General features: G+C 39.2%; 1 protein-coding gene across 2 annotated transcripts in view; it reads left to right on the forward strand.

Moving 5' to 3' along the window:
• The first annotated feature begins 1,574 nt into the window (after positions 1-1,574).
• LOC100264951 (ran-binding protein M homolog) overlaps positions 1,575-16,584 on the forward strand; it is a 43,012-nt gene continuing 28,002 nt past the window's right edge. The window contains exons 1-3 of one of the 2 annotated variants that reach the window (XM_019217875.2): positions 1,575-2,125; positions 14,294-14,440; positions 14,587-14,680. In XM_019217875.2, the coding sequence (XP_019073420.1) occupies positions 1,770-2,125; positions 14,294-14,440; positions 14,587-14,680 (597 nt within the window). In that variant the 5' untranslated portion in view covers positions 1,575-1,769. The remainder of the gene's footprint in view (positions 2,126-14,293; positions 14,441-14,586; positions 14,681-16,584) is intronic. The other variant, XM_002278685.5, reaches the window with a different exon arrangement.

Consider the following 16,584-nt stretch of genomic DNA (forward strand, 5'->3'; position numbering starts at 1 on the left):
TCTCAAAATAGCTCTTATAAAGTTTGTTTTGGTTCAACTAGATAAAACATGACACATGTAAAAAATGCAACTACAACACATGGTGTACCATTTCAAATGTTAAAAAATTAGACTAATAAATACAAGCAAATTATGCAATTAATGGAAGATTTAATAAATTAGATCGATTTGAAGTGAGTGAGATATGAATGGATGAAGAAGAGACATTAAAATAAGTGGGCAATGTTTTAAGTAATTATTTATTAAATTATTCTAAATAATATTTAAACATATTTTAAAAATAAGTGATAGGTGAAGAGAAAAAGAATCCCCAAGTTAGATGAGAGAATAAATATATAAATGATTGTACGTTAAAAATGAGTTATAAAATAAATAAATAAACGATATTTTTTCCGGGACATGTTTGGAGAATTTCGTCATAAATAAATGTACTATCAAAATGAATAAATATTTTACAAAATCAAATTTATATTATACATTCATTCTTAATGGACAAAATTTATGTGAAATAAAATGAATTATTGAAAATGTCTATCCATTTATTGGTTATATTTAAATACCAAAAAATAATAAAAAAGAAAAAAAAATACTAATGGTTGTTGAAAATTTTGAGGAAAAAAAAAAGATAAAATATATGAAAATAAAAAATAGATTTGACATTACTAATTATTTTAGGAAAAGTGGGATTTGATTCACTAATATGAAAATATATGAAAAAAAGAACCCCAAAATTTTTAAATTAATATTATCTTTATTTATTTAAAAATAATTTGAAATACATGAACTTTTTAATGAATCATCTAATTATTTCTAAAAATGCCCATTTATTTTTCATTTAATCCAAATCAATTAATAACTAGACTTCTTCATCTAAATGCTTTCATTCATTTTAATATTTTATTATTATTATTATTATTATTTGAGAATTTTCTTTTTTAAGAAACAAACACCTTGTAGGATTCTTATTTTAGTTTCCTAAATTTTTAGAAAATACAATGTAAAAAAATCCTATTTAAATAGGATTAATATTTTTTTTATTTCCTAGAATTTTAAGAGGAAATATTATCAAAGAAATCATATTAGTGAATCAAATCCTACTTTTTCCAATTATTTTTATATGTTACTTTCATTTTCTATGTAAAAATTAAATAATTTAAAATTTTAAAAATTATATTTAATTTTCTATATTTTTTTATACACCTTTTAAAATTTTTTTGCATAGTATTTTTTAAATTATTATATAAAAAAATTTATTAACTTTAAATCTATTTTTATTTTTATCTTTTATTTTTTTTCTTTTATATTCTTGGTTGCATTTTTTGGGACCAATTATAGCATACTATTTTAATCTTATCTATTAAGAATATGTAAAAGAAAATTAAAAATTAAAAATATATAAAAACACGATATTGTTAGGATGCAAGTAAAATGAAATGAAATTTTTTTTTAAAAATAATTTTTACCTTAATTTGAGAAATTGCTTATGTAAATATTTAAATGAGGAGACGGACCCCTTCATTTAGTCGGTAAATCTAGCAATAAACCGATTTATACATAAAAAGTTAAAAGTTAAAACCGTGATTACATTGCATCATCTGACGAGCAAAGATTCCTCTCCCTAACACTCTTTTCTCTTTCCTTCCCTTTCCATCAATCCAAACACCGAAATCTGCTTTCTTGAAACACTGTTCCCATTTTCTTCTGAAAACCTAGGGTTTTAGATCTCTCAGTTCAGCTTTTCTTCTCATGAATCTCTGATTCCCACAAAAATGTTGAACGACAACAGCCAAGATCTCGCCACCCACTTCCTCAAGCTCTCTCGTCTTGGCTCGACGCGCTCCGCCATGGATGTCGACGACGACGACGACCGGGAGGAGCCTCCCACAGAGCTCAACACCATCAACAGCTCCGGCGGGTTCTTGCTGGTGTCTCCGGACAAGCTGTCGGTGAAGTACCCCACCGTCCATATGCACGGGCACGACGTGGGAGTTGTCCAAGGGAATCGGCCGGCGCCGGTGAAGCGTCTCGTGTACTATTTCGAGATTCACGTGAAAAGCGCAGGCGTGAAGGGGCAAATTGCCATTGGATTCACCTGCGAGGGTTTCAAGATGCGGAGGCAGCCCGGGTAAGTTGCTGTTTGGGTGTTTGGTTGCCGAGAAAATGTGGTAAAATGATGGAAACTTGGTGTATGGTTGGGAATTCTTGCCCTGGCGTTTGCTTGTTCAAGGAGTTTTGGAGGGATTCTCTGTTTTCTTCTTGAGAAAATGCAGGAAAAGAGAAGAAATTAATGACTGGATTTTGGATTTGGAAATCATTTGGAAATTTAAAGATTATGATTTTGAGAATTTTTAGTTAACGCAAATCTTTTCTTGATTCTATGCTTTCTCTGTTGGACAAAACTTGTTTTTAATTCTTGTTCTATTTCCTCGTTAAGACATTTCTTTTGTCCTCTGATTGGTTGGTGAGAAAATATATGAAAGGGAAAGAAATTATATAGTTTTTTTAATTTGTGGAGAATCTTTATTCTGCTTGTTTGTTTGTTCTACCTATTCACAACTAAAGGAGCCATAAGTTTTTTTATTTTTCTTTTTGTTTTGTTTTGTTTTGTCTCCTTTATTATGAGATTTTCCTTCTGATCTCTTTGATTGCTTACAAATATGAAACAAAAGAAAATAAATAAGGCTCATATTTTTCATTATTTGGATTCTGTAATTCTAGGAAATAAAAATATTCCTGAACTGTGTTCAATATTGGAAAGCAATGGAAGCCTTTGAGGCCTGGCTCAAGTGGTGAAGAGATGGGGAGGGTTTGTGGGAGGTTCTGGGTTCAAGTCCTAATGGGACAATAATTTACCTATCAAAAAAAAAAAAAGAAAAAAAAAATTGGAAAGCAATGGAAACTTTCAGATAAAAGCTTTTCTTGGACATATTTTTTTCAAGGCTTTGACCAGCTGTGTGATCCCAACAAAAGAAATATGGGAAATGTTAGCTCCCATAAAAGTGGCTTTCTTTATAGGGATAGTGCTTGGGCATCGATTTGAACCATTGTTCAGCTGATGTGGGTGAGGGCCATTCCAAATAGGTTTTGTATGTGGAAGAGGGATATGGAGAATGCAGTAGCTTGAGACTTATGAAATCTGAGCTTCACCCTCTTTATTTTTGTTTCGGTGCTCCTAAATACTATGATCTAGACCTTGGCCAATTGGCTTGGGAAGATTGGATAGAAAAAGAGGACAGTGTGGAAGTATGGTCAGTCTTGGGCTTCTGGGAGGAGCCCAGAAAAAGAAATTGAGAAGAAAATGACTTATTGGTGTGCAAATTGAAGGACATTAATCTAAGATTCTTATTTATTTGATGGGTAGAAGTTAGTTTAGATTGAAGAACCTTCTTGGAGTTCTTTGACAAGTAAGAAGGGAGCTGATTTGGGGAATTGTTCATGTAGTTGTCTTTCTCTTCTTGTGTTATTTTTTCTTGTTGCAGTGGTGTATTTCCTTTTGGTGTCATGCAAAATATACACTATGCTCATTATTTATCTATAAAAATTTGACTTCTTAAAGCTTAATTTGGTTGAGATGGGTTTCATTTTATAAAAACCAAAACAACATAGGATATTTTGAATTTTAATTTTTTTTTCTATCATTGCCTTAGTTTCCTCAGCCATAGATGGTGTAGCTTCATTTTTTTTTTGATTGGAAACAACACAAAGATATATTGATAGAAAAAAAGAAGTACAAAAGAAGGATGAGAAATCCTCCCACTAAAGAAAACTAAACTACAAGAAAGTACACAGTAAAACAAGCGAACTCTCTAGAATGGACCATTCCTTATAGAGTACACACCGTTAACCAGTCAAGTTGTAACACATTAAGGGGAGTCCCCTTAAAAACCTTGGAACAGAAAGCCTAAAGAGAAGCAAGGAAAACAATAGAGTCCCAAAGATATTCTGAATTCCTTGCTTTATCCTAAAAAATCCTCGGGTTTCTTTCCCGCCACACAACCCGAATTAAAGCGATGCTCGCAGCTTGCCACAAAACTATTCCCCTCTTAGAAGAACCAAAACCATTAAATTTGATGAACATCATGTCAAAGATGCTCCTCGGGGGGACCTAATCCGTCTTAGCTAAATGAAATAATCTGTGCCACAACCCAATCGTCAAGGAGCAATGTAGGAAAAGGTGATTTGCTGATTCCCCATGCTTCATGTACAAAATACAAATATCAGGACTAAGGGTTTTGTAGGGTCTTCTCAATTGTAGCATGTCATTAGTATTTACCTTCTTGTGTGCCACTAACTAGACAAAGGACTTCACTTTGAAAGGGACTTGAGATTTCCAAATGAACTTAGAAAGAAAAACCTGAGGAGAGCCAGAGAATTGAGATAAGGTTAGAAAGAAAGATTTGACTGAAAAAAGCCCTAAAGAAGATAAAGGCCAAAATTTGGCATCTGGAATTGAATGAGATAAATGCAATCCATCAAGTGACTGCATGAGGCCTTCTAAGTCATCTATCTCAGAATCGAAAGGTTACGGCGAAAATTAAAGTTTCAAGAGAAAGGACGAGTAGAACCGAGAACTGAAGAAATAGGAATATTTTTATCCAAGACTACTCTAAATAGTCTTGGATATTAGGTTCCCAAAGGTTGGTCTCCTCACCACAAATCTTCTTAGAACCGAATTCTTTCCCCATTTCCTACCACAAACCGAGTAAACAAGGAAAACTCCTGAAAGACTTGTGCAATAGCCTTCCAAGGACAACAATGTGACCATCTGACTAAAGTGCTAGCATCCCAACCATTAGAGTGTGATCCATAAATGCTTAAGATGACCTAATGCCATAGAGCTGAACCCTCTCTAGGGTACCTCCACAACCATTTCCTTAAAGGAGCGAGATTCCTCAGAGAAATCTTCCCAAAACCTAATCCCCTTATTGCCTTCGGTTTACACACAACATCCCAACTAACTAAATGATCTCTTTTGCCTTCCCCAATCCCTGACAAAAAAAAATCCCTTTGCGACCTCTCGATTTTTGCAGCCACTGAAGCGGGTAACTTAAATAAGGAAAGGAAGTAATAGGGCATATGGGTGAGGCAAGATTGGATAAGAGTTATCCTTCCACCGAAAGATAAGTAAGCCTTTTGCCACCCATCTAATCTTCTTCAGATTCTCTCAATCACTGGATCCCAAAAGCCACACGCCTTGGGGTTCTCTCCCAAAGGAAGGCCCAGATAGAGTATAGGCCAACCAGAAACCCTGCAATCAAGCATCTTAGCCAATCTTGAAAGATGATTCTGATAAAAAATGATGCCATAAATATTACTCTTGTCAAGGTTGACCTTGAGCCCAGAAATGTGCCCAAACACAAGTAAGAGACTCTTGAGAGTCTGTAGATCTTCCTCCCTAGTGTTAGAAAGAAAATGGTATCATCTGCAAATTGCAAATGGTCACCTTAGTTCTGTTTCTACCCACCTTGAAACCCTCCAACAAATTTCTTTCCTCTGCTCTCAGTAGCATCCTACTCAGTACATCTGTGACTAAAGTAATCATCCTATTGATAATTTTTTTTTCTTTTATCTTTTTATACAAGATTTCTTATAAAATAATCATTTATGTTTTTTCAAAAAAATGGGCGATAGAGCGAGAGAGAGGGTTAGTGTGAGAGAGGGTGAAAGCGACGGAAGGGAGCGAGGGGAGCGGCGAGTGCCAGAAGGGCAGGAGGGCGACAAAAGGGGCAATGTAGAAGGTGATGGTTTCGTGGGGGTTAGGAGCAGGGCCAAGAAGGGAAGCTTCGGAGTGGAATCGAAATGGTTTGATGTAGAGGTACGGGAGCAGAAAGGTAAGGCTCAAGTGTTGATTGTAGAAAGGAAAGGGGGAGTCTCCTCGTGGGTCAGGTTGGGTCCGAATAGCATCGGATGCTTCATTGATGGGTTGGAGGCTTGTATTGGGAATGCAGGAACCGGAACTTGGGAAAGGCAGTGGAAGGACAGCGGGAGGTCCTTCCTTATGGTGCGAGACCAAAACAAGGGGGGGTTGTTTATTAGGTTAGGGGTTACAGATTTGGGAAATAAAAGGTTTAGTATTTTTATCCCGAAGGGAAATGGTGATAAAAATGGTTGGGTATTAATGGCGGGGTTGCTACGCCGCTTGGGGTGTTACGGCAGGGAAACGCGGTTACAAGCAAAAGGTGCGACGCTCCTGAGGCCGTCAATGGGGAAATCCTACGCGGAAGCAGTGGTGCAATCAGAGGAGAAAGCGAGCGCAGTGGCGAGGGTGGAGCTAGGCAAGAGGGAGCTGAGCCGGAGTATGGGGAAGATGGCTCATTGCCTGGTGGGGAGCTGGGACACCAGTTTTGAGGAAGGGGAAGATCTGAGAGAGTGGGGGACTAAATTGGCGAAATTTTGGTGTTTGAAGGGCAACTTAGGAATTGCGAAAATGGAAAGGGGCAAAGCCCTCTTAGAATTTGGGATTTTGGCCGAAACAGAGAAAGCCCTAAAAATTGGGGGTTTCTCGTGCTTGGGGTCCCCTCTTAGTTTGCAAAAATGGAGGCCTGAGTGCGGGTGCTTGCAGGAAGGAGACAAGAGGAGCGAGGCTTGGGTGCGGGTCTTGGGGTTGCCAGTCTCGATGTGGGAGCGGGATATCCTTAAGAGAATAGGGGATGCTTGCGGGGGCTTCATCGATGTCGACCGCCAGACGAGGATGTTGGAAGACTTGCGGTGGGCGAGGATTTTGGTGAAGATTAAGCAGGAGAGGCCCCCCAATGTAATGGAAATTCGAACCGAGGAACACCGCTATGTGCTTTCTCTATGGTGGGAAAGTAGGCCGACTGTGAGTAAGGTAAGAGAGGAAAAGGGCAAAGGCATTCTGGTCTCAGACGGCGAGGACGGGGGTGAAGGCTATGCACGCGCGGGGGGGCGAGTGAGGGGGTTGGTAGGAGGCCCAAGTTTCGAGGTCCGGCTGCAGTCTGATGATGGGACGAGGGGGCAGTCCTCGGGGTCGGGTCTGACTGTGGGTCCGGACTCGGAGCTGGTGTTGGATGGGCCCCATGTGCCGCACGGGCTGGCGAAGCAGTGGGCCATTGGGCCTCATGACGTCTCTGGCTCGGCCCTTCCTGGCGACTCTGGGCTGATCCATATTGGGCTGCCTTCTGACGGTGGGCGGGCCTCGAAGAAGTTGATAGAAGGGGATGGGCTGGGGAGTCAAGGCCGGGACTCGTCTCTGGTCTATAATATGGATGAGGTCCATGTGAGGGGGGCCCGTTCCTGTAATGGGGCAGGCCCAAGCTCTGAGGGGGGTCTGGACCAGCCTTGGTCGTTTCTAACGGTGAAGAATGGGTTGTGGAGGCCTTCGACTGAGGAGCAAAGGCTGGCGGAGAATTCGATAACAGATGACGCTTTAATGGAGGAAGCCTTGAGGTATGGGACTGCCCCTAATTTCTACGGACCGTTGGTGTGTGTTTCTCCTTCTCCCCCTTCTTACTCTTATTTTTCTGGTCGGACTCCACTGGGGGAGTATTACGACCGTTCTGGGGTGGTTCTGGATGCATCCCAGAGGGTAATTATGGACCGGAGAATGGTTGAAAGGACGCCTGCAGCAATGAAGTCTATGGACCGCTGGGAGATGATGGAAGATAATAATGGTGCGATGGGAGCTAGTGGACAGGACCTTTGCCTTGGTGGAGAGACGGATCCAGAATTAAGTGACTGGAGGGAGGCCAGGTGGGAAGAGAGCGAGCTGGCAAGGTTCAGTCAGTTTTTGGGATTCCCTACAGTGGGCTTAGAAAAGGACATTTTGGATTTTATGGTTAAAATTAGAAAAAGAAGGGAAAAAGTGCACCGCAAGTCCCTCTTAGAAAATTCGAAATTCGAGAGGGAGCTGAAGAGGCTTGAGTGTTCCATCAACTATGATGGGGGAAGGAAGCAGAAAGGCATTGTGCAAGGAAGAGGGGGCCAGTCTCCAGATGATTTATGAAGATAAAGTTGGTGAGCTGGAATGTGCGGGGAGCTAATGATAGCTCTAAAAGGAAAGTGATCAAGGCCATGATCAGGAGTCAAAGGGCGGACTTAGTTTGCATTCAGGAGACGAAAATTCAGACTATGACTGAGGGGGTGGTGAGGAGCCTGGGCTCTGGGAGGTTCCTTGATTGGGGGGCTATGGGAGCCCAAGGCTCAGCGGGTGGTATATTGGTTTGTTGGGATAAGAGATCTCTGGAGCTTTTGGAGATGGAGGTGGGCAATTATTCTATATCGTGTAAGTTGAAGACTGTTGAAAACGATGTGGTTTGGACTTTTACTGGTGTTTATGGGCCGTGTAATAGAAAGGAGAGGGAGTTGTTGTGGGAGGAGTTAGGTGCAATAAAGGGAATTTGGGATGAGCCTTGGTGCATAGGGGGGGACTTCAATGTTACTCTATCCCAAAGGGATAGGAGCAGGCAGGGTAGCCTTAATGGAGCAATGCGTAGGTTCGCTCAGGTGGTGGATGACCTAGCCCTCATTGATCTCCCATTGCAGGGGGGCGTGTATTCTTAGAGTGGAGGAAGGAATAATCAGAATTGGGTGAGATTGGATCGATTCCTGGTATCCCAGGGATGGTTAGATACCTTCAGGGGGGCTGTTCAGTGTAGGCTCCCTAGGCCTACCTCTGATCACTTCCCTATTTTGTTGAAGGGGGGTGGGATGAGCCGGGGACCCTCTCCATTCAGGTTTGAAAATATGTGGCTCAAGGTGGAGGGGTTTAAGGAGCTCCTTCGGGAATGGTGGCAAGGAGGGGAAAGAGTAGGAAGGGCTAGCTTTAGACTGGTTGCTAAAATGAAGGAGATGAAGGAGAAAATTAAAATCTGGAATAGGGATGTTTTTGGTAGAGTGGAAGTGAATAAAAGCTTAGCCCTTCGGCAAATTGAGTTTTGGGACAGGGTGGAAAGCGGTAGGGACCTTTCAGAAAGGGAAATGGATATGAAAAACGAGGCCAAGGAGAACTTCAAGAAGTGGGCTCTTTTGGAAGAAGCCCATTGGCGTCAAATGTCTCGGGAGCTGTGGCTTAGAGAAGGGGATAAGAACACTGGGTTCTTTCACAAGATGGCTAGTGCCCATTGGAGAAATAACTTTTTGGATAGAATTATAATAAATGGGGAGGAATTGGTGGAGGAGCAGGAGATGAGGGAGGGGATTGTTAAGGCTTTTCAGCATCAACTAAGGGAAGAACCAGGGTGGAGAGCTGACTTAGGGGGGGCTGCATCTTAAAAGTCTCGACCACAGTGAAGCTGAAGCTTTGGAGGTCCCCTTTACTGAAGAAGAAATTTTCGCTGCTTTGATGGAGATGAATGGCGATAAGGCCTCAGGCCCGGACGGGTTCACGTTGGCCTTTTGGCAAGCTTGTTGGGACTTCGCTAAGGAGGAGATAGTAGAGCTGTTCCAGGAATTATATGATCAGAAGTCTTTCGCTAAAAGCCTGAACGCCACTTTCTTGGTCATCATTCCAAAAAAAGGTGGGGCTGAGGACCTAGGGGAGTTTCGGCCTATCAGCCTGTTAGGGGGGCTGTACAAGCTTATGGCCAAAGTGTTGGCCAATAGGCTGAAAATGGTGTTAGACAAGGTGGTCTCGGTTGATCAGAATGCGTTTGTAAGGGGGAGACAAATTCTAGACGCCTCTCTCATAGCTAATGAGGTGGTTGACTATTGGCAAAAGAGGAAAGAAAAGGGGCTGGTGTGTAAATTGGATATTGAGAAAGCCTACGACAGCATCAGCTGGAGTTTCCTTTTGAAGGTCTTGAAAAAGATGGGCTTTGGGTCGCGTTGGATGGATTGGATGTGGTGGTGTTTCTCAACGGCAAAATTTTCGGTCTTTATTAACGGGGCACCAGCAGGCTTCTTCTCCAGCTCTAAGGGACTGCGTCAAGGAGACCCCATTTCTCCTTATCTTTTTATATTGGGCATGGAAGTGCTGAGTGCACTCATAAGGCGGGCAGTGCAGGGGAACTTTATCTCTGGTTGTAGACTTAGAGGCAGAGGGGAGGAGGAGATAATGGTGTCTCATTTGCTCTTTGCAGACGACACTATTATCTTCTGCGAGGCCAGCAAGGATCAATTAACACATCTTGGATGGATTTTGGCGTGGTTTGAAGCGGCTTCTGGGTTAAGGATTAATTTGGCCAAGAGTGAGCTGATTCCAGTAGGGGAGATTGATAATGTTGAGGAAATGGCGGTGGAGTTAGGCTGCAGAATTGGAAGCTTTCCGGTTAAATACTTGGGGCTGCCTCTTGGGGCCCGGCACAAGGCCTTGCCCATGTGGGATGGGGTGGAGGAAAGAATGAGGAGAAGACTTGCCCGTTGGAAAAGACAATACTTGTCAAAGGGCGGGAGAATCACCCTGATAAAAAGTACCCTAGTTAGCATTCCTATCTATCAAATGTCCATCTTTAGAATGCCCAAGTCTGTGGTTAAAAGGCTGGAGAAACTTCAAAGAGATTTTCTTTGGGGAGGGGGAAACACGGCTAGGAAAATCCATTTAGTCAATTGGAAGGTGGTGTGTACGCAAAAGGATAAGGGGGGCCTTGGCATAAGGAGGATGGGGTCTTTGAACAAGGCCTTATTGGGCAAGTGGATTTGGAGATTTGCTGTAGAGAAGGATGTCTTGTGGAAGAAGGTAATTGGGGTGAAGCATGGGTTGGAGGGTGGGGGTTGGAAATCCAAGGAAGCTCGGGGGCTTGTTGGAGTGGGAGTTTGGAAGGAGATTTTAAAGGAGATGGGCTGGTGCTGGAACAACATGAAGTTCAAGGTGGGGAGGGGGAATAAGGTTATGTTTTGGACTGATCATTGGTGCGGTAATGAAGCGCTGTCCCAAGCGTTTCCTCAGATTTGCGCCTTGGCAGCATGCAGAAATGCAGCGGTGGACGAGGTGTGGGACCCAAGGCTTGGCCAAGGAGGGTGGAATCTCAGTTTGGTTAGAGATTCTAATGACTGGGAGCTGGGGCTGATTGAGGATCTGCTGTTTCTGCTAAGGGACATAAGAGTAACCCCTGAGGAGGACTCAGTGCTTTGGAAAGGGGGGGATTCTGATAGTTTTCGGATCCGGGGGGCTTATAATCTGTTGGCAGCCCCTAATCCTCTTGTTTTTCCCGGTAAAAATATTTGGGTGGATATGGTCCCATCCAAAGTGGCTTTCTTTGCGTGGGAGGCTACTTGGGAAAAAATTCTCACATTGGATAGGCTGCAAGTGCATGGGTGGCAGCTTCCAAATTGTTGCTTTTTGTGTGGTTGTGAGGAGGAAAATGTAAATCACATTCTTTTACACTGTACAGTGGTTAGGACCCTTTGGGATATCGCCTTTGCCTTATTCGGGATCCAGTGGGTGTTTCCAGAGAGGGTCAAAGAGGCGTTGTTTTGTTGGCAGGGTTCTTTTGTGGGTAAAAAAAGGAAGAAAATATGGAAGTCCATTCCGGTATGTATTTTTTGGACGGTATGGAAGGAAAGAAATAGGCTAGCTTTTAGAGGGGGTTTTTTGGCTATTCAGACTCTCAAGAACTCTTTTGTATGTAATTTGTGGAGTTGAGCTAAGTTGTATAGGGGAGAGGAGTCCTCTTCACTTCTAGGCTTCTTGGAGTGGATAGCGGTCCCTTAAGGGCTGGTGAGGTGTTCTTGTTGTTGTTCCTGTGGCCCTGGGGCTGCTTGGTATACCTTTTGTATGCGGTGCGGCCTTTTGGCCTTCTTTAATTTAACTTCTGTTTTTGCCTATCAAAAAAAAAAAGATTTCTTATAAACTCTCCATCGTTGGGGATGGTCCTAGGGTGTGGTTCTTCTTAGGGTTTGGTTGCTTTTTTTTTGTGTATTAACACCTTGATTGCTTTGTGCACATCGTGTATACTTTTTCTTTTAATACGGTTGCCTTCACTTATAAAAATAAACTCTCCAACTGTTTGATCTAGAAGTTTTGTAGTAAGTTACAAACCATTTTTATTTTTATTTTATTTTATTGCTTTCTTGCCTCATATATATTTCCTAAGAAACACGCTAGAACCTTTTGTTTTCATTGAAGGAAGATGATGCTAAATGGAGCACTCGAGACCTCCTTGGTATCAGACATCCCAAGGGTGGTGATATTATAAAAACCTCTCATAGGTTGTCCTATCATTCCCCTCAAGCAAGATAACAAACATTTTATCACTATTTTCAAATATGTGATTCTTTTTCAATATACAAACTATTTATGCTTGTAAGATCACATAGTTTTTAACATATACATGGCACTTATGTGTGTGTGTTTTAATAATGTTCTCTTCTACATTCTTGAAGTTTCAAATTTTCACGCTTTGGTAATGATTTCAATCATTCCTTTAATTTATTTTTTATTTATATTTTTTTTTGTATATGATGTTTGATACCTTTGGATGATCAATAGTTCCATCATTATCAAGATTTTGATTCTTGTTGAGAGAACTTATACCCAATGATCTTTGAACAAGATCACTTATTGTATATGTTGTTTGTGCCCTATTCCTTTTCTCCATTTTCCTACATTTTTTTTCTCTTGCAAAGAATCTCCCATTTGTCTACATGCATTCTTGTTGATTTGCTTCTAGGAAATAATTTATATGTATATATACCTTTTCCATTTTTGCTAACAAAAATGTCATTAGAATGGTTATCTAAATGCTTTATCTAAATTGTGCAAGAATTACTAACTACTTTATCTTTAAAGATTTGTGACAATTTGTTAAAGATGGAATGATATTTTTCCTTTCTTTCTTATTTATTCATTTGCTAAAATAGTAAACAATGATGCACATTTTCTAGCTAGAGAATGTTTGCTTGATTTAGTTGAGTACATCTATTAAAATATCATAGGAAGTTGATGGGCCAATTATGTTTTTTCTCTTTTCCTTTTTTATAGGCAATAAAAGATGTTATATTAACATTGCCTTAGAAAAGGGAGCACTAAGGTCCACATGATGTATACAATATGCACCAAAAGGCAAGCTAACGAGAGAGAAAACAAAAAACAGGCTCCCTCATTGGAGTTGAACCAAACAAAGCCTGTTATGGACATTGAATGGTCATTTATGTACACTCTAATCCATTTAAAAAAAATAGCCACAAAAGAAGATTTAATTGCATTCTGCTGCTAAGCATAATCAAATGCCACAAATTCTTGCTTTGGTACAATGAAGGAGTAAATGATCAGTGCCTTCCTCACATTTATCCATGTAACATCTATTTGGTATGATTAATTCAAAATCCTTCTCTATATGGCTTCCCATGAAAAAAAACTTACTTTTTTTGGTACCCAAGAATTCCAAACTATGTGATCTAATAGAGAACTTACCACAATTGGTTGCCTTCTAGCTCATCCTATCCTCATTGCTTCCAATTGTAATCATGTGCAAGTTCTATAAGACTCCATTTGCTCCTTTTCCAACCTACTCTCACATCTTTGTTACCCAATCATTATTGGTGATGATTGTAGAAAATAGTGTTGGAAGAGCTTCTTTCAAAAGACATGTCTCTACATCATCTCTTTCCAATATAATTTTTTAAAAAATAAGGAAGAGATAAAGAGCGAAATAAATGTATTTAAAGCAATATAAACTTAATTTTAATAAAAATTAAAGACATTGATAATGCAGCTAACTAGTTGTATCTGATAGCAACATATCCATATCCGACCATCTCTACTGAAATTCCTTCCAGCAGAGATTATAGAATCTTTGAACTTTATAGTTTATTTTGAGCCTTTGCACATGACTGAATATGTTGCATTCTAATGTAATACAAGGAATTTTTTGCTCAATACTTCAACTTGCAAACCACTAAATTTATTATAACTCTTTTTTCTTCTTTTATTGAGTTAAAAAAGTTAAGATCTAGATTCTTGGGCAAATAAATAGGATTCAAGGTTTTGTTTTTCTACAGTTTCATATCTTTTAATTGTCTGAGGTCTGCTTTCTAATTAGTTTATCATCAAATAGTTCGGGAGATTGGAAAGAAAACCATTTTGGCACCACGTTGAATTCTCACTTGGTAATCTAATATAGGGATGAGCAAGTAAGGTGGGTGTGGCTTGAACTTGTTGTGTCCTTTGTGGAATTGCGTAGTTGTGTCATCATATTTGTGTCTAGTCAAAGAAAAAGTACAAAACAGAAGTAAATGATTTTTTTCCATGTAGCTTTAAAACTGTTGCCCAATGGATGTGAGTTTTACGAACTGCTTTAAATTGTGAATGTCTTTTATTCCTTGTTCTTTCTTTCTTTTTTCTTTCCTTTTTCTAAAGTTGTGCTGCAATTCTTCATCTTTTTCTTTTATTTGGCAGCTGGGAACAAAATAGTTATGGATATCATGGGGATGATGGACTGTTATATCGAGGACAACCAAAGGGGGAGGCTTTTGGCCCAACCTATACATCTGGTGATACAGTTGGCGGTGGTATTAACTATGCTACACAGGAGTTTTTTTTCACGTAAGACTATTGTCCATGTGGTAGTGCCTTTTCTGTTAGAATGGAATGTGTTGTATAAGCTTTTGGGGCTCCTTAAGCACTTGTTATCCTTTTTTACCTCAAAATGTTCCCTGACAAAATATCTGTGCTGTTTATGTTGATTCAAGTAAAAATGGGGCGGTAGTGGGAACAACGCGCAAGGATGTGAAGGGTCGCTTATATCCTACAGTTGCTGTTCACAGTCAAAATGAGGAGTATGTTGTGCGTTATTTCAAAGGATCTGTCTCTTCCTACATATATCTATTGTGATAAGGTGTCATATGTGTGATTAAAACTCTGCAAATGTTGCATCTTCACATGTACTTTTGTTCAAATAGTTGAGACTAATTGTTCTAAGTTTAGTAGTAGTTGGTTATATATTTTTCTCTTCTGCTTGCATGGCTTGGAAGGTTCATTATACCGTTTATTCGTGTTCAGAATAGGATATGCCTTGGCTCCTTTCTTTAGACAATTATATTTATTCTTCCATTTAAATATTGTAATAAGACAGTTGCATTTGTGTCATGGTGTGCATGATTGAGAAAGTGAAAATAATATAATCTTATAGCATGTAGCTTTGGTCCTGTTAGTTGAGGTGAATGGGTTAATTATAGATTATATAATATGAAATGATATTTGCTATGCTGATTGGATTTCTCACCAGTATTTGCATGGATGTGGTGGGTTTGTTATTTCTAACCGCCAATGTCAAAGTGGAAAAAAAGAATATGTTGTGTCTTTGGTTTTAGATTATTGTATTTCTTTAATTATCTGTTGTGACAAGACATTGGACAATTGCATTTGCATATTGGTGTTCGTGATTTAGACAATTCAAGTGTTTTAGTCTTTGCATCTATTTTGCTATGACTAGTTGAGTTAATTGACTGATTTGAGGTCATATCTTCTGTAGCAATGCATGTTCATTTGTATTTGCTTGGTTAGGGGCTAATTTTGTGTTTAATATCTGTCCTCAGTTTGTTGATGAGAAATGGTTTCTATTTCAGTGTTGTTAAATGGTGTTCTGTTGCCTAGGCAGTTTTGGGAGTTAGGTGATACTGTCCTATTGATTCACTTTCTGTGATAAAAATTCAATTTGAACTTTCTTTCATGGTTCACCAATTTTAGAAATTGAATTCACCAATTAAGTCGAATCATTTCCATTAGTATGATTACCTTTCTAGGGAGAGGCCATAAATGATTTTTTTGATATGCAAATAGGAAAAATATATTAAAGGCATCTAACCAGAAAAGTGATGCAACTCACGTATGCAACAGTTATGAGGCTGGCTAAGGCAACTGGGAAAAGAAAACAGAAACTTTTGGCTTAATTATCCTAAACTCTCCAAGCACAAACATAAGGTGTTAAAAATCGCTTTCTCAAATCCCACTTTGAAATTTCTAATCAAGTATTCTTTTGTTACACTCTTTCCAAATTGGTCAGAAATGTCATTAGTCATCTGCTATGCCTACTTGGGATTACTCCCCATGGAGCCACTATGCCAGCTAAATAACACATCTCTGCCAAGCGTGGAAGAGCTCAAATCACCCAAATAATGAAACACACAAATGTAACAACACTCATCTGCACCGATTCCTAGACCTTGCTTGCAAAGGCAACATCGTTTAATCATACTACAATCTTTTTTTTTTCTTTTTTTTTTTTATTAGTTGGTCAACATTAAGAACTTTGTCTAATACCATCTCCCACATAAAATGCTGATCCTAGGGGGAAACCTTTGAATTGTAAAAGCCTTTTTGAGAACAATTTTCAAAGGATATTCTTTGATGTTTTCTAGAATAGAAATCTATTTGGGAACTTAGAATGTTGTTAACACGTTTTTTGCATTTTCAAATATTTCTTAAAAATAATTTTTATATATATTCTTTATTTTCAATTATTCTTGTATAATTATTTTTTAAAGCAACTCCTCAAAAAAAAAAAAAAAGTGAAAACGATTAAAAATGTTCTTAGAAAATACCTTGTTTTCAAAAAAATGTTTTGTAAAAGACTAACCAAGCATAGTTTCAAGTCTAGGAAATAGTTTTCTGTTTTTAAGAAAAAAAAAAATTGTTTTTAAAAACAATTCCCAAACATGCTTTAGATCCCTCTAATTGGAAAATTGAAA

The sequence above is a fragment of the Vitis vinifera genome, chromosome 18 (genome assembly GCF_030704535.1).
Source record: "Vitis vinifera cultivar Pinot Noir 40024 chromosome 18, ASM3070453v1".
Lineage (NCBI taxonomy): Eukaryota > Viridiplantae > Streptophyta > Magnoliopsida > Vitales > Vitaceae > Vitis > Vitis vinifera.